At 30.5% G+C, this 13,832-nt stretch overlaps 5 protein-coding genes across 9 annotated transcripts in view; 2 read left to right on the plus strand and 3 right to left on the minus strand.

Annotated features, from left to right (window-relative positions):
* Positions 1-3,109, plus strand: part of LOC105457435 (GRAM domain-containing protein 1B-like) — a 7,602-nt gene extending 4,493 nt beyond the window's left edge. For both annotated transcript variants that reach the window (XM_011702090.1, XM_011702091.1), the window contains 6 exons: positions 793-914; positions 998-1,190; positions 1,681-1,899; positions 1,984-2,137; positions 2,223-2,343; positions 2,652-3,109. In XM_011702090.1, coding sequence (XP_011700392.1) covers positions 793-914; positions 998-1,190; positions 1,681-1,899; positions 1,984-2,137; positions 2,223-2,343; positions 2,652-2,783 — 941 coding nt within the window. In that variant the 3' untranslated portion in view covers positions 2,784-3,109. The remainder of the gene's footprint in view (positions 1-792; positions 915-997; positions 1,191-1,680; positions 1,900-1,983; positions 2,138-2,222; positions 2,344-2,651) is intronic.
* A 125-nt stretch (positions 3,110-3,234) lies between these two features.
* Positions 3,235-5,439, minus strand: LOC105457436 (ubiquitin-40S ribosomal protein S27a). Of its 2 annotated transcripts, none has more exons than XM_011702092.1 (4): positions 5,350-5,439; positions 4,158-4,272; positions 3,592-3,809; positions 3,235-3,473 (listed from the first exon to the last, which is right to left on the minus strand). In XM_011702092.1, exons 2-4 carry the CDS (start codon positions 4,258-4,260, stop codon positions 3,324-3,326), a joined length of 471 nt encoding a protein of 156 aa, XP_011700394.1. In that variant the 5' UTR covers positions 4,261-4,272; positions 5,350-5,439; the 3' UTR covers positions 3,235-3,323. The 2 variants fall into 2 exon arrangements, with proteins under 2 accessions (XP_011700394.1, XP_011700395.1); XM_011702093.1 differs by lacking the exon at positions 5,350-5,439 and adding an exon at positions 5,001-5,119.
* Positions 5,440-7,190: 1,751 nt separating this feature from the next.
* Positions 7,191-9,109, minus strand: LOC105457438 (ribosome biogenesis protein NSA2 homolog). The gene is made up of 2 exons (XM_011702094.1): positions 8,958-9,109; positions 7,191-8,034 (listed from the first exon to the last, which is right to left on the minus strand). The coding sequence occupies exon 2, from the start codon at positions 7,988-7,990 to the stop codon at positions 7,211-7,213; it is 780 nt and encodes a 259-aa protein (XP_011700396.1). The 5' UTR covers positions 7,991-8,034; positions 8,958-9,109; the 3' UTR covers positions 7,191-7,210.
* A 989-nt stretch (positions 9,110-10,098) lies between these two features.
* Positions 10,099-11,980, plus strand: LOC105457440. Of its 3 annotated transcripts, none has more exons than XM_011702099.1 (4): positions 10,099-10,243; positions 10,319-10,584; positions 10,660-11,057; positions 11,147-11,980. In XM_011702099.1, the coding sequence occupies exons 2-4, from the start codon at positions 10,581-10,583 to the stop codon at positions 11,765-11,767; spliced, it is 1,023 nt and encodes a 340-aa protein (XP_011700401.1). In that variant the 5' UTR covers positions 10,099-10,243; positions 10,319-10,580; the 3' UTR covers positions 11,768-11,980. The 3 variants fall into 3 exon arrangements, with proteins under 3 accessions (XP_011700401.1, XP_011700400.1, XP_011700399.1); XM_011702098.1 differs by having other exon boundaries at positions 10,099-10,229; XM_011702097.1 differs by having other exon boundaries at positions 10,099-10,584.
* Positions 11,974-13,346, minus strand: LOC105457439 (60S ribosomal protein L30). Its single transcript, XM_011702095.1, has 4 exons — positions 13,240-13,346; positions 13,111-13,158; positions 12,552-12,697; positions 11,974-12,196 (listed from the first exon to the last, which is right to left on the minus strand). Exons 2-4 carry the CDS (start codon positions 13,129-13,131, stop codon positions 12,019-12,021), a joined length of 345 nt encoding a protein of 114 aa, XP_011700397.1. The 5' UTR covers positions 13,132-13,158; positions 13,240-13,346; the 3' UTR covers positions 11,974-12,018.
* Positions 13,347-13,832: the final 486 nt, after the last annotated feature.

Here is a 13,832-nt window from a genome sequence, read left to right on the forward strand (position 1 = left end):
TATTGTTCATTTGCTACAACAATTAAAATACAAAAATTAAATTTAAAAATTGTTGTTTGCTTACAGAAAACGAATGGAAACATAAAAAAAAACTTATTCTATAGTATTTTATAATTATATCAAAATTACATTTCAAAATTAATATTACAAAATTTTAATGATTAAAAACAATGAAATTTTTTGGAAATTCATTTTTTGGAAAACTTTACTTTTTGAGTTGTATTATTGTAGCAAATGAGCAATATTACATATACAATTTTTACGTATTATATAATTTTAGTTAATTATTATACAATTAACATATTATATAATTTTGTACGCATACACATTTATTATACATTTGTATATGTACAGTGTTTTATTTTAAGTGATACTGTCGATTATTTTGAAAAATAAGTAAAGAAAATGTCTCAGACAATAATTTGTTTATTCTCTCTCGTATAAAATATTTTGTAAAAAATTTATTAATTTTTTGGTAACTTGTACACTTTTATATGCAAAATAACTAGAAGAATCATATTATGTAAAAAAATCATACAATTCATAAAACCGTTTTAAAAAATGGTGATGAATTTTACTTTGAAAAATCGATTTTTTTTCGAAAATTGATTTTACTATTATTTATTCCCCTTCAGACCATACAATTTTTGTCTAAAACACTTTTCCCGAAAATGCTTTCTCAAGATGATTGACTGTATTATTTAAAATGATATATCCTGCATATGCACATTATTTAGAATAAATATAATGTAAATTTATTTCTATCTATTTATAATGTTCTTATTTGCGTAGATTTAATACAATCTGCATGGACGCAAAACAATGAAACTGGTCAAAAGATGAGAATTCTTTCGTACACGATGTCCTTAACTCAAGCTATTGGTCCGAGAACCTGTCAAGTGACGGAAACGCAGGTAAAAATGAAATTCTGTCTTAGTAACACCTTATGTTATCGTGCGCATTGTATGCTTCTTTTTAAATACGATGTATTATACAGGTGATGTTGCCGTGCAGTAGACCAGGTCATCTTTATTGTATCGATGTAGAAAGCGTTAACGCCGGTATACCTTATGCCGATTCCTTCAGTGTTTCGACGCATTATTGCATGAACAATATCGCCGAGAACGAGACAAGTTTTATGATTTACTCACAAATTAAGTATAAAAAGAGCGTATGGGGTTTTGTGAAGAGTAAGTATTTCAAAATTAACAATTGAATTGAATTTGTTAAAGATAAAATTACAGTTTGGTAAAAAAGGGTATTATAATTCAAAAAAATTTCTGGAAAATTATAAGTCGAATTAGAGTTACGGACTTACATTTTATTTTCATGGATTTGATTGTATTATACATCTAATCTAAAATCTTATGTTTTTTTTTTATTGTTAAATCTTAAACTCATTATAGATTATAGAAAGATAGTTTTTAATTAGATTGTCAGCGTAATAATAGTTGATTTTATACATGAACATTAATTTTTTATGTTCTTATAAACTTTGTTGAATATTTCAATTTATTTGTTGAATATTTCAAAAATTTGCGCTTTTTAAATTGTACTACTCTTCGTTCCAAGATACGAAATATCTAATGCATGCATTAACATACGAATCATATATTGACTTGTATATATCATAAAATATTGAGGAATAAACTGGTATTATTCTGTTTTTGAAAAAAATAGGTGTGATTGAAAAGAATTGTTGGTCGGGCTTAGAAGAATATAGCAATAGTTTAATAAAAGCGCTGACAGTAGAGAGTGAAGAAGGTAATGGAAGCGGTTTGTTGAAGAGAAAAACAAGAAAACGACGGCGCGCGATGGGTGTCACGTCGCAGACACATGCTTCAGAGCACATATCTGCGAATCATCAAATTTCTCCCTCTAACTTGCCACACGCTCATGGTAATATAACACAATATTTTTCTATTATATACAGTGTGTATTATATATTGTAAATTCAATCTACCTATTTTTTCTTTTATACAGCTGTTAATACTAGAAGCGATACCAACATAATTCTTAGCTCAATGCTACTAGTCGCTGTACTGTGTTTAATGGTGATTAATGGCTTGTTATATTACAAACTATGGGGATTGGAAGAAGCCGCTGCGTATACTATTATGGATTTACACGTACTCAAGTACACATTATTGATTTTTCTTGTATAAAAAGATAGCCATATACTTTTCATATATGTATTATATCACGTTTCCTCCGGCTTTCAGAAATACACCAAAGACTGAAGAAGATTGGATTAATCTTTTGCAACAGCAAGAAAGCTTGCACAACGTAGAGATGAGGAAATGGCAAAGGGTTTTGCACACAGCTGCACAATTGCTTAGACAAGTAAGCTCAGATAAAATCAATAATTTAAAAAGAGAGCAATAAATTTAACAAATACATATTGAATGCGGAAAAATTAGAGCCTTAAAATGCAAAACAATACTAATTGAAAATTTTTTTTATAAATTTAAATCTTAATACAAAGTATATATACAAAAAATTTTTACATACGAATAGCTTTTTATATGTTCCCCGTTTAATTTTGAATATCGAATAAATTCGAAGTTTATTCAAATAATTTTTCCGCATCTTATATATTCTATAGACTTATAAATATCTATGACATTCATATTTTATGCTTGCTTTAAAAGACAGAAGAATCTTTAACGGAACTACAAATGAGCATTCATCCCACTGCGACGGAAAAGATGTTCTCAGTATTAAAACCGAACTTAAAGAGTCTTAATGCGCATACGGAACGGCGAAGCAAGTCGGAAATGTAAAAATCTATGTGTTAAGTAATCGTATAAGAATATTTTGTGTGTAAGATATTATGTAATTCGAATTTATCGGTAAATACTTTACGTACAAAAGCGGATCTAGCTAGGATTATATTATTATACATATATATATGTATTCTTCCTATTATTTTAAGCGATTTTTCGCGATTGTTCTCCATGCTATGTGTACAGAATGAACCAATGATAGGGTGTTATGTTATAAAGTTAACATAAACATTTACTGTATAGTTATATTGAATGTGTAAACGCGCTTTCTATTTAGACATTTGTGAAATGTTATGGAAAATAATAGATGATTTTTAGAACAATCCTTTGTAAGAAATTCTTTTCATTCTCTCCCCCCTCCTTCTCACCCATTGAGACCAATAACTTTTAACGTGATATTTGTAGGATTGGTATAAATATTTAAAAAATATTGAAGATAGAATAATAGTTACGTTTTGATTACATTATTTAATCAAATAGGATAACAAGGAGACGTAACATTTACAGAATTCGTACGTGGAAATATATCCCAGAAATTTATTTCTCCTCTGGTTTATTGAATACAAGCGTGTATCCACATTTGCCGCAGTAATGGCGATCTTCCATTGCCGCCATGAATACACCAGCACCGCACTGCTCCATGGGGCACTCTCGCCTCAAACGGTGGATTTTTCCATTTTCATCTACCTACAAATTTTTTCCATGTGTGATTTTAAATACACAATTTTAAGGTAACAATTATCTTGACAAAGATAAATAGATAAAACTCAAGAAAAAATAGCCAAAAATAATGAAGACAATTTACCTTGTAATATTTCAGCACAGCAAGCTTGACCTTCTTCTTCTTGTGCTTGATTTTCTTGGGGGTGGAGTAGTTCTTCTTCTTGCGTTTCTTGGCACCGCCTCGCAAGCGCAACACCAAGTGTAAAGTGGATTCTTTCTGGATGTTATAATCCGACAGAGTCCTGCCATCTTCCAATTGCTTGCCAGCAAAAATCAATCTTTGTTGATCAGGCGGAATTCCTAAAACAATAAAATATTCCATTTAGAAGCCAAAAGTAATTTACATATTAATTCACATATTAATAAGAAAATGTACACAACATTCATCTTCATTTTTTCCATCAAACATTTATCAGATGTCTGAACTAACACAGAAATAAATTTTTGTTGGATAAAAAACAGGCAAATATTAAATTAGCTTTTTTTTAACCCAATTTTTTTTAAACAAATATGAGTTTTTTTTTAGATTAAATTTCAAAGGAGCAATTCTTATTATTTTACTTAACTGCAAATAGATTTTGCTTAACTATTAATACTTTTGATTATTTTTCAAGATCAATTCGTCTTGTATATCGATAATTTTCTCACCTTCCTTATCCTGTATTTTCGCTTTCACATTTTCGATCGTATCCGATGCCTCGACCTCGAGGGTGATGGTCTTCCCCGTAAGAGTTTTCACAAAGATCTGCATGATTCAGCGATTCTATAACATGTCACATTAATTATTTATTCAATTAATCAAATTAAACTTAAACCTTACAATTATACAAATATACTTAACCTTACAATCTATTTCAGGGACTGAATAAAAAAAATTAGAGACATATTCCAAAACTTACTCTTTCTATTCACAAAAAAATATATTTAATAAAATATAACATATTTAGTTAAATATATTATTATATTAAAGCTAGAATTAAATTTTAAATTAAAGTTAGGATATTTTTCTAAAGAACTTTATACATATATATATATATAACACGGTTTAAAAACATACATATATATAATATTAATTGAACTTTAAAGACTATAGGCTAAGAGAAATATTTAGAACATGTAGCATCCACTAGATAATCTCTTTCCCAATTAACAAAACTCAAATAAACAAATATTCCAATTGCTTCAAGCAGTACAAAATGTATCTTAATTGCTTAAGATAAACAAGTATTCGAAATAATGGAGTAACGGAAAAAAAACTTTAACGTCATAAAACATACAATTCGTTGAAAAAACTGATTTTCATATTTTTTAGAACACATTTTCCTTGAAAAGTCAGTACCGAAAATATCTGCAAGATTTCACGATATTAATTTTAAAATTCGAGGCTTGAATAAAGAAAATTGGTACTGCTATTTGGACTTTATTCCAAAAATTCTTTCCACATTGAAGTGAGGTTAGATGGCAATGAATGGAAATGGAGGCTAAACCAACGTGTCGATTGAAGAAAGCGAGGAAAGGTTAATCTCGACGAATGCTCGTCTAAATATCGTCCCTATCGATCGAGCGCGGCTATCCCAACGAATCGCTGCGATATGGTCCGCTAATTATAATGTGCAACGTAACAAGCACACAATCGTTTCCGCGAGCACGTTGATCGCAACGCTTGGCCATGTGTCTCGCGGACACCACTTTCTTCGCGTCGCGAACAAAGAGCGCCGGGAGACGCCATAAATCAGAGGCTATCTGAAGCCCAATGCGACGAAACGCGAAAATAAATACGGCAGCCTCATGCCCGATCATTTCTCTTTTCTAAATTAGAGAAAATCGATCCGGAACCTACCTCCGATCACGCTGAGAGAACACGGAAAGGAAGGAGCGGAAAAACAACCCGGGAGTATGACATATACATGAACTACTAACCACTGCTAGTAAACGCGCTCTTTGCGACACCGGAAATGATAGTCCTGACGTCATCTGACGATTGCCAACAATTACCAACGAAAATACATATGAGACATCTTAAGATGCTTGAGCAGAGAGAAGCATGCTATAATAATAATAATAATAATAATAATAATGTTAAATGCCTATTTTGTGTGTGTGTGTGTGTGTTATATTTCAGCGATAGTGAATAAATGGCGCGCGCTTTGCTTTGTTCTGTTCTTTTTAGCTAAATTGGCTGCACTAGTTCACAGTTTATCTTTCTCTTTCTACATAGGAAGAAAAAAGATAAACTCTGAACTAGTGCAGCCAGTTCAGCTAAAAAGAACAGACTTCTTACTTGTAAAAAGTAAAAAAAAAAAAATAAAAAACTTTATGAGAACTTTTATTTCTCTGTTACAATCAGCTATTATACCAAATTTCATTTTAAAAATAATACATTTAATATATTTTTTCCATTGCAGCTCTTCAATTAATTCGTTTCTTTTATGAATTTTTTTTCAGTAAAATGAATGTTTAACTCGAGACTTGATTTTGATGCTATAATATGATCAGATACAACAATTAGATGTAATAATAGATTTTTAATAGTATCTCGTCTGTAAGGAATATTAAAAATTTTCAGTTAAAAAGGGATTTATTTTTTTGTTCATCTCATATAAATACAAAATTATATCTTATGCTCATAACAAAAATATTTGACATCATATCAAACATAATAATATTTTTGAGCAAACGTATGCATCGTTTTGACATACAAATATACTAATATAACTTACAATTAGATATACTATAATATACTATATTATACTATAGTATATTGTTAGAATTAATAAATTGAATTATTTGAGTAAATGAATTTTGATGATGAGTTTAAATAAAAAATATGTTCATTTTTTACTTTTACATACATACGCGTACGCGCATATCATTTTTCCAAAAGGTCCTAATTAAATTATTTCAATATTTTGAATGTTTTGAATCATTATAAAATGTTTTATTATATATTACTTTTAAAATGGAATTTTGGTATAGTAGATTAATTGTAGAAAAGTAAAAGGATGTACTGGTAAAAAGTTTTTTTCTACTTTTCTTTCTACAGCAATTAAAAACCATTTTTTAATTACATTGTAGCAAATAAAAGAGGTCTGTTTATAAATATATAAACATATACAATATACATATACAATATATCCAGTAAATGGAAAAGGATTAAAATGGATTAAAATTTTTAAATTCATGGATTCAATATATTTTTTTATTTGATGGATTGAAACAATGCATTTCCTGGTCACAATTTTTAATTAAATAACGTTTATTTTCACGGAAAACTATGTTATTATAAATTATATTTTTTAAAAATTTAATTAGATTAAAAAGCTACATTTTCTATCTAGAATTTTTAATTAAGTATTCACAATTTACTTTTAAAAACTGAACTTATTTTTAGATTAAATGGCATAGAAAATGTAATCATGCAATTACTATAAATGAATATAAATGAATGCAAAAGCATTGGGCATTGAAATGGATTCAGATTTTCAGAAGTACGTATTCGCGAACGTTGAAATGAATTTTTTTAAATCTATTTTAATCCATTTCCGTTTACTGCATATGGCTATGTATATAGCACATATTTTTAAAATAACTTATCTTTTCGTTTTAATATAAACTACTGTATATTATCGTTCACTTATATACAATAAGGAATAATTTTAGAAATTCAATAAAATCACTAACTTAGAAATTACAATACAAGTTTATACAAGCAAAACGGCATTGATACATCCATCATTCTCGGGATTATTCGTAACCTGAGCGAATTTTCCCCACACAACTTTGCCCGATTGCGTTACGAGACCCAATTCTGAGATATTCACTTCAATAATAGTTCCCTTAGTGATAACACCTAAATTTGTATACATAGGTGAGCTTGGATTTTTCTTAACGCCGATAATCGGTAGGGAGAAGGTCGCCTTGAGCTCAGGATGAGTGACGTGTGCAGTTTTGAATCTCAGTGCCATCGGTCTGATGAATCTTTCAAATTTCGGAGGTTTTCTCGTAAAATTCTCACCGACAAAGGTCACTTTGGTGACCATCCGCTTCCACGATTTTCGTTTCGACTTCCCGCTTTTCACTACTTTGAAAACTTCGGATTCCGATTGCGCTCTAACTTTCGGTATCGGAACATCCCATTTGCCAACTTTCTCCTTGCGTTTCTGCTTTATCATATTCGACAGCACTTTCGCGCGTTTTGTCACATCGCGATCCAGCAGATATACAGGCAACGCTCCTTCCGGCAGCTTATCAGACTTCTCCTTGACTTTCTTCTCTTCATGAGCTTTAATCTTCTTCTTCATCTGGATCTTCTCGTTGCGTCGCTCCTTATTAAACATCTTTGCCTTTAAACCACGTAAACTACGGGCTTGCTCTGCTCGTTTATGAGGCGCACGAGCCTCTCTCTTCCTCTTTCTCTCCTCATAGTCCAGACGGCGACCGTAGAGCTTACGGTGCCTCTCAATATATTCGTTCTGTGGCATTTTTTCCTATGTAGATTTCTGTACTCACATGAAATTAATCTGTCCTAAAAAAGAAAAATCGCTACTTGAATAATTTTGATATAGCTTATTAGCTTATTATAAACTTATATAATTTTTTAGTATTCTTGTAATTTTCTACAATAACGATAGCTGTTTATATCTTCATTGCATTAGTTGTTGCAGAGAAAACAACATCACATACATATTATGACAATTTCATATAATACAGTCTACTTAACATATAATACAATCTACTTAATATAAATATACTTCTAAGTATTTGATTAATCAATCAGAAGAAAGAATTTTACTAATTGATCAATTCAAATATTATTTGTAGCATCAAGTGAACTTTAGCCATAGTCATTTATTTCATAACAAAAATTTTCTGTAATTGTTTTTAACATCAAATATAAATACAATTTTAATAAAATGTTGTAATTGCTATCAACTGCTATAAAGAGCATACCTATATGTTAATCTTAAGTGTACCTACAAATTCAGTTTGTATAAATAACTTGACAAAAACGATTATGCAAAATAATAAAAAACACAAATTTTAATGTTTTAAAAAATATAACTAAATACAATTATCTATAATTAAATAAAATAATTTGTATATTTTAAAATTTGTCTCTTCAAAAAATTAATTTCCTAAGTATTTACAAGATATTGTATTTATTTATGAACTTCAATGACATTACTTAAAAAGTTTAAAAACGACGAAAAAAAATAGACTGCTCATTCAATGTGAATAAAAATATAAAACAATATTAATTTTGACAATGCAATCGTTAATTAATCACAACGCATGTGTCGATAAACAACCGGAAGCACATGTCATATGCTTTACAATCACATATTGGAGATATCTGATGCCTGATGTATAAAATGCAAAAGTATTAATGCAATGGCATCGAATTCAATCATTTTCTTATTTTTAAATTACAGAAAACTTAGAATTTACCTTTAATCACGTTGTAAGAATATGGAAATAAAAAGAACAATCAGGTTAGTGTCGAACTGTAGAGCAAAGAACGTAGAGAATAAAGAAGTCTTCTTTCCTTCCCCTCTGGATTTCGGATCCAAGGATCTATGTACCACTAACCACAGATTTCAATAGAAGTCTGAGAGCGACCATCCTATCCTTATTCATGGAACTCCCTATACTACAGCTAGTATATCCATTTTAGAAATTGGCATTAATAGACACATCCATTTTTTGACACTGTCGATAAAATCGCATTCTGGTGCTTTATATGTATTATATATGTATGTATGTTGTATTTTGTGTATATATGTATATACATTACATTTACAATTGTGTGTTCAATTTATTACATTATTTACCCAGCAAACAAAAATAAATTAAAATGGATAGAAAGAAATTCATTTCGACATTTCCGAATTTGGCACTTCTGCAATAATATATACAGATGAATTACAATGTATACATACATGAAAAACATTGATCTAACAATAAATCATTAAATAATATTATATATTATTGACTAATTGCTTAAATTTTAGCAATTACTAAACCGCGCTAACTTCCGTAAGGTTGTCGATCTTTAATAATATCTCGTCGATACTATTAATTATTGCAGTCTAGTTTGCTCATCCATAACTATTTTTTAAAACTGATTCGATTTGTTCAATTTAAAAAAAAAACAATGGCTATATGTTTAAAAGAAAAAGCAACTTTATAACTTTTTGTAAAATTCTTTAATGTGATTGGTTTATACATTTAAATCCATGAAGAACCAAGGGCAAGAATCAATCATGTTGAAGAATTTCACACAGTTACAAAGCTGCTTTCTCGTTGAACGCACTAGCTTAAAAGTTTACACCGAACACTAATTGATCTACTAACTTAGAAACTTTCTATCAAATTATCTCAATTTCTACAATGCATTTAAGCTGATACACTATTGCATTAAGATGATTAATTAAATACATATATCGATCATATATGCACGTTTATATGCATCGTCAAAATTAAGAAAATTTAATAGAAATTAAGTTACTAGTTAGTACGCGTGTCAAATGTTCGGTGTAAATTAGGCCACTTTGAGTGCATTCAGCGAACTCAACAATTGAGTGAGCGCTCACTGATATTGGTGTATTCTTAGTCATTCAATTAGATTAGATCTTTCGATTTGCTGAGTCCGCTGAATGTGCGCACCTTTTGTCTCATGTCTGTGAGAATATTGGGGGATTCACCTTTATTTTTACTTTTGTACAGAAAGAAAAGTTCTTATTATCTTATTTGTCACCCTTATCGCAGATAACATTTGATTAACAGCTGGACGTTATTAATATTTTCAGTACTGACAGTGTATACCGGAACAAGCGGATATTATATTGCATAGTTTCAAAACTTTCAAATTGTTTCATATCCATATATGTGATAATATGAAACGCAATACTACATATATTTAATATTAGTACTTTAATAATGAGATATTTGTGAGATTAAGTGATGTTATAAAGTCTTCACTTTCTTATCTTATCTTATTTAAATAGTGTCAATATCAAAACATATAAATCCTTTTTTGCGTATATTATATTGGAGTGATTATAGAAAAAAATGGGTAATTATATATATATATATAGAATGTTTTATGTTTTTCTTTGTAATAAAACTGTCATAAATATAACATCTTTAGGTAGCCCTTCTAGTAAAGAGGCAGAACCTGTGAACAATGAACAAACAGAATTATCTAATGAAAATGAATCTATAGTCGCAACTGTGGCAGCACCACATACGTTTATTACAAAAGATGAATTTTTTACAACTTGGTTTTCATGGAAGAATGAATTCCTTGCTTACTTGAAAAACATTGATAAAAATGAAGAAAATAAACAGGTATGGAGTAACATGCTTTTAAATCGTATAGGTCCAGTTGGTCAGAAGATCTATAGATCATTTCCTTCTTACGATAAAAATGCGGAGACAGATATAAATATATTAATAAAGAAATTTGATATCTATTGCCTACGGCATTTATATGGGGATAAAAAACGAGGCTGCGAAGACATCGATAATTATATAAATGATTTGAAGGTACATTAATAAAAATACTTATAATAATAACTATACACTTTTAAATATGATTTTTGTAATTACTTGTATATTCGTTTTTTTTTTTGCAGTGTATGGCTATCGCGAAGAATTATATTGATCCTGTACAGATTGTGAAAGAAAAAATTATTCAAGATATAAGTACTCAGCGTTTCACAGGAAAAGCTGCGCTTCTCATAGAAAGTAAAGGAAAAGATTTGATACCGTATTTGCAATCATTAGATTTCTACCATCTCACTTTGTTTTGGAAACAATGTGAAGATTTAATGGCACAAAAAGTCGAGGATACACCGAAGCAAGATTCTTCCAATGTTAAATCCGCTGTAATAGAATGTACTCGATGTGGTACGAAACATAGACGAAATCGATGTCCCGCTTGGGGTGCCCAATGTAACAAGTGTCAACAATTCAATCACTTCACGGATAATTGTAAAGTTAAGTATGTGGATGACTGTACTAAATGTGGAATGAGTCATATTCAATCACGTTGTCCGGCATATGGCGAGCGGTGTACAAAATGTGACAAGAGAAATCATTTTTCACTCAAATGTAAAACTCCTTTTGTCAACAATTGCTCGAGATGTGGTACGAGTCATGCGGCAACCAATTGTCCAGCGCAGGGTCGAACGTGTCATCTTTGCAACAAACCAAATCACTTGGAAGAACAATGTGCGAGCAAGCTGAATCATTAATAGTAACAGTAATTATAATTTGCCTGCTTTCTATTCTCTATAGAAACAGAATATGACTAAATATAAAATATTTAATCTTAACATAAACTATGTAATCTGTTATAATCTAATGTAAATTGTTACTATTTTAAATAATTGTTCAATTAAAATCATTTTATACATGCATACGCGTGTATCGCATAAGGACGAAAATAAATTTGAAATAATTTTTCAGGGCTTTTTCATATTATTTATTAAATTAAACACGTGCATTACGCTTGATCACCAGTCGGCATGGACTTTATAATGTCGGAATTGCCGGGATCTGTGATCGAAAGAGTACAGACACGGAAATATTTACCGCAAGCTGTACCTAATTCGATATTATTCCCCGTGTAATGATGTACGCCGGTCTTCGCCAACATCGCATAGTATTCGATCTCAGATTTCCTGTTAAATTCAGACAAACTACAGTTAGAATGTTAAAGCATTATAATTCAACCCATGCACTTACAAGCACGGGCAGGAGACTACTCCATAGTACTCCTATTCGATTCATAATAGACAAATTGACAGTATCATCAATCTCTATTGCGTAATTTTTAAATGTGGATTACTCATTTAATAGCATTGGTATTTTAGTAATTCTCAAAACAATATATATATATATATATATATATACATATAAATATATACATGAACATGAAAAATTCTATTTATAAATTTACTAAATTCGTCCATTTAAGAAATGTCTTTTTTAAACATGTCAATTTGGTACAAAAGGAGTGCTACTTCTCAGTCTCACCTTAGCGGCGGCGTATTACTAGCAATGATGACCAATTTGGCTTTGCCTTGGCGGAGAGACTTCAAAGTCTGCTTATAACCAAGGACGTATTTACCAGATTTCATGACAAGAGCTAATCTGGTGTTGATGCTCTCCTGAGCCTTTTTCTGCATAATCAAGCAATAATATTTCATTAATATGCTTAAAATTACAGAACAAAAAATAGATTAGCAGAATATATTTGCTTTATCTGAAAAATTCTAATACTTTTTTTTCACATCTTTAGCATTAGTCAAAGAGAAATAGTTTTAAAAAAATAATAAAATAAGTCTAAGACAAGTCAATTAATTCCAGATCGTTGTCACATGGTTGCACATAGGTTCTGTCCCATCATTTTACTTAATTTGAGAGCAATCACAAATATGATTTACACATACGTTAAAATAATTATAATAGTAATAGTAATATTATAGTTGATAAAGTATATATTTGATAAATATGTATTGAAAGCGTTAAACTTCGCTACAAGAATAACCAAGAATATTCATGGACAAGCACGTGGATGCGACGATGCAATTACCTGTTTCTTCTGAGCCACCATTTTTGCAATCAGCGATTCTACTCACGGCTGTAACATTCATATTTATTAATCCTCTGTGTATTCAAATAATTACATACACATTTGTAAGCCTAATTCAACATCACATACCTTCCAACAGGACAAACGGTGAAAGAAAGATCCACGAGGAACCGGAGGAAAGAAACTCGTTTGAACATACATAAACTATGAGCGATATGTAGAAAGATATCAATCGAAAACCGGATATTGAGTGCGGACTCACAGCAAAATTGTCGACTGTGATCAGGGTGCGTTCCCACTGAGCGCGTTACGCGTATCCGAATTGACCAATCAAAACATGCCATTTTATTGCAAAATTTGCCGCGCGATCTTGGATTTCAGCCACAAAAAAAGATTATTTTATCTCTAGAATGTCGAGTAAAGGCCTTAGCACAGACTTTTGCATGACGCATAACGCATAAAGCCGGTTCTACATTAGTTGCAAGCCAATCACAAGCTAGTTGCGACAACCAATCTGAAGCTTGTATTTTGAAATCAATGCTTCGGATTGGCTGTCGCAACAAGCTTGCGATCGGCTTGCAACTAATGTAGAATCGGCTTAACGCATAGCATAAAGCCGGTTCTACATTAGTTGCAAGCCGATCGCAAGCTTGTTGCGACAGCCAATCCAAAGCATTGATTTCAAAATGCAAGCTTCAGATTGGCTGTCACAACAAGCTTGC

The sequence above is a fragment of the Wasmannia auropunctata genome, unplaced genomic scaffold (assembly GCF_000956235.1).
Source record: "Wasmannia auropunctata unplaced genomic scaffold, wasmannia.A_1.0 LD335215.1, whole genome shotgun sequence".
Classification (NCBI taxonomy): Eukaryota; Metazoa; Arthropoda; class Insecta; order Hymenoptera; family Formicidae; genus Wasmannia; species Wasmannia auropunctata.

Excerpts from the sequence above, each read along its gene's own strand:
- LOC105457436 (XM_011702092.1), bottom strand. The coding sequence starts at position 4,260 with ATGCAGATCTTTGTGAAAACTCTTACGGGGAAGACCATCACCCTCGAG. Across the intron at positions 3,810-4,157 it reads GAAAATACAGGATAAGGAAG|GAATTCCGCCTGATCAACAA; the intron begins GTGAGAAAATTA and ends TTATTGTTTTAG. Across the intron at positions 3,474-3,591 it reads CTGTGCTGAAATATTACAAG|GTAGATGAAAATGGAAAAAT; the intron begins GTAAATTGTCTT and ends AAAAATTTGTAG.
- LOC105457439 (XM_011702095.1), bottom strand. The coding sequence starts at position 13,131 with ATGGTGGCTCAGAAGAAACAG. Across the intron at positions 12,698-13,110 it reads TGGTGGCTCAGAAGAAACAG|AAAAAGGCTCAGGAGAGCAT; the intron begins GTAATTGCATCG and ends TTGATTATGCAG. Across the intron at positions 12,197-12,551 it reads AGTAATACGCCGCCGCTAAG|GAAATCTGAGATCGAATACT; the intron begins GTGAGACTGAGA and ends TGAATTTAACAG.
- LOC105457440 (XM_011702097.1), top strand. Across the intron at positions 11,058-11,146 it reads ATTATATAAATGATTTGAAG|TGTATGGCTATCGCGAAGAA; the intron begins GTACATTAATAA and ends TTTTTTTTGCAG.
- LOC105457438 (XM_011702094.1), bottom strand. The coding sequence starts at position 7,990 with ATGCCACAGAACGAATATATTGAGAGGCACCGTAAGCTCTACGGTCGC.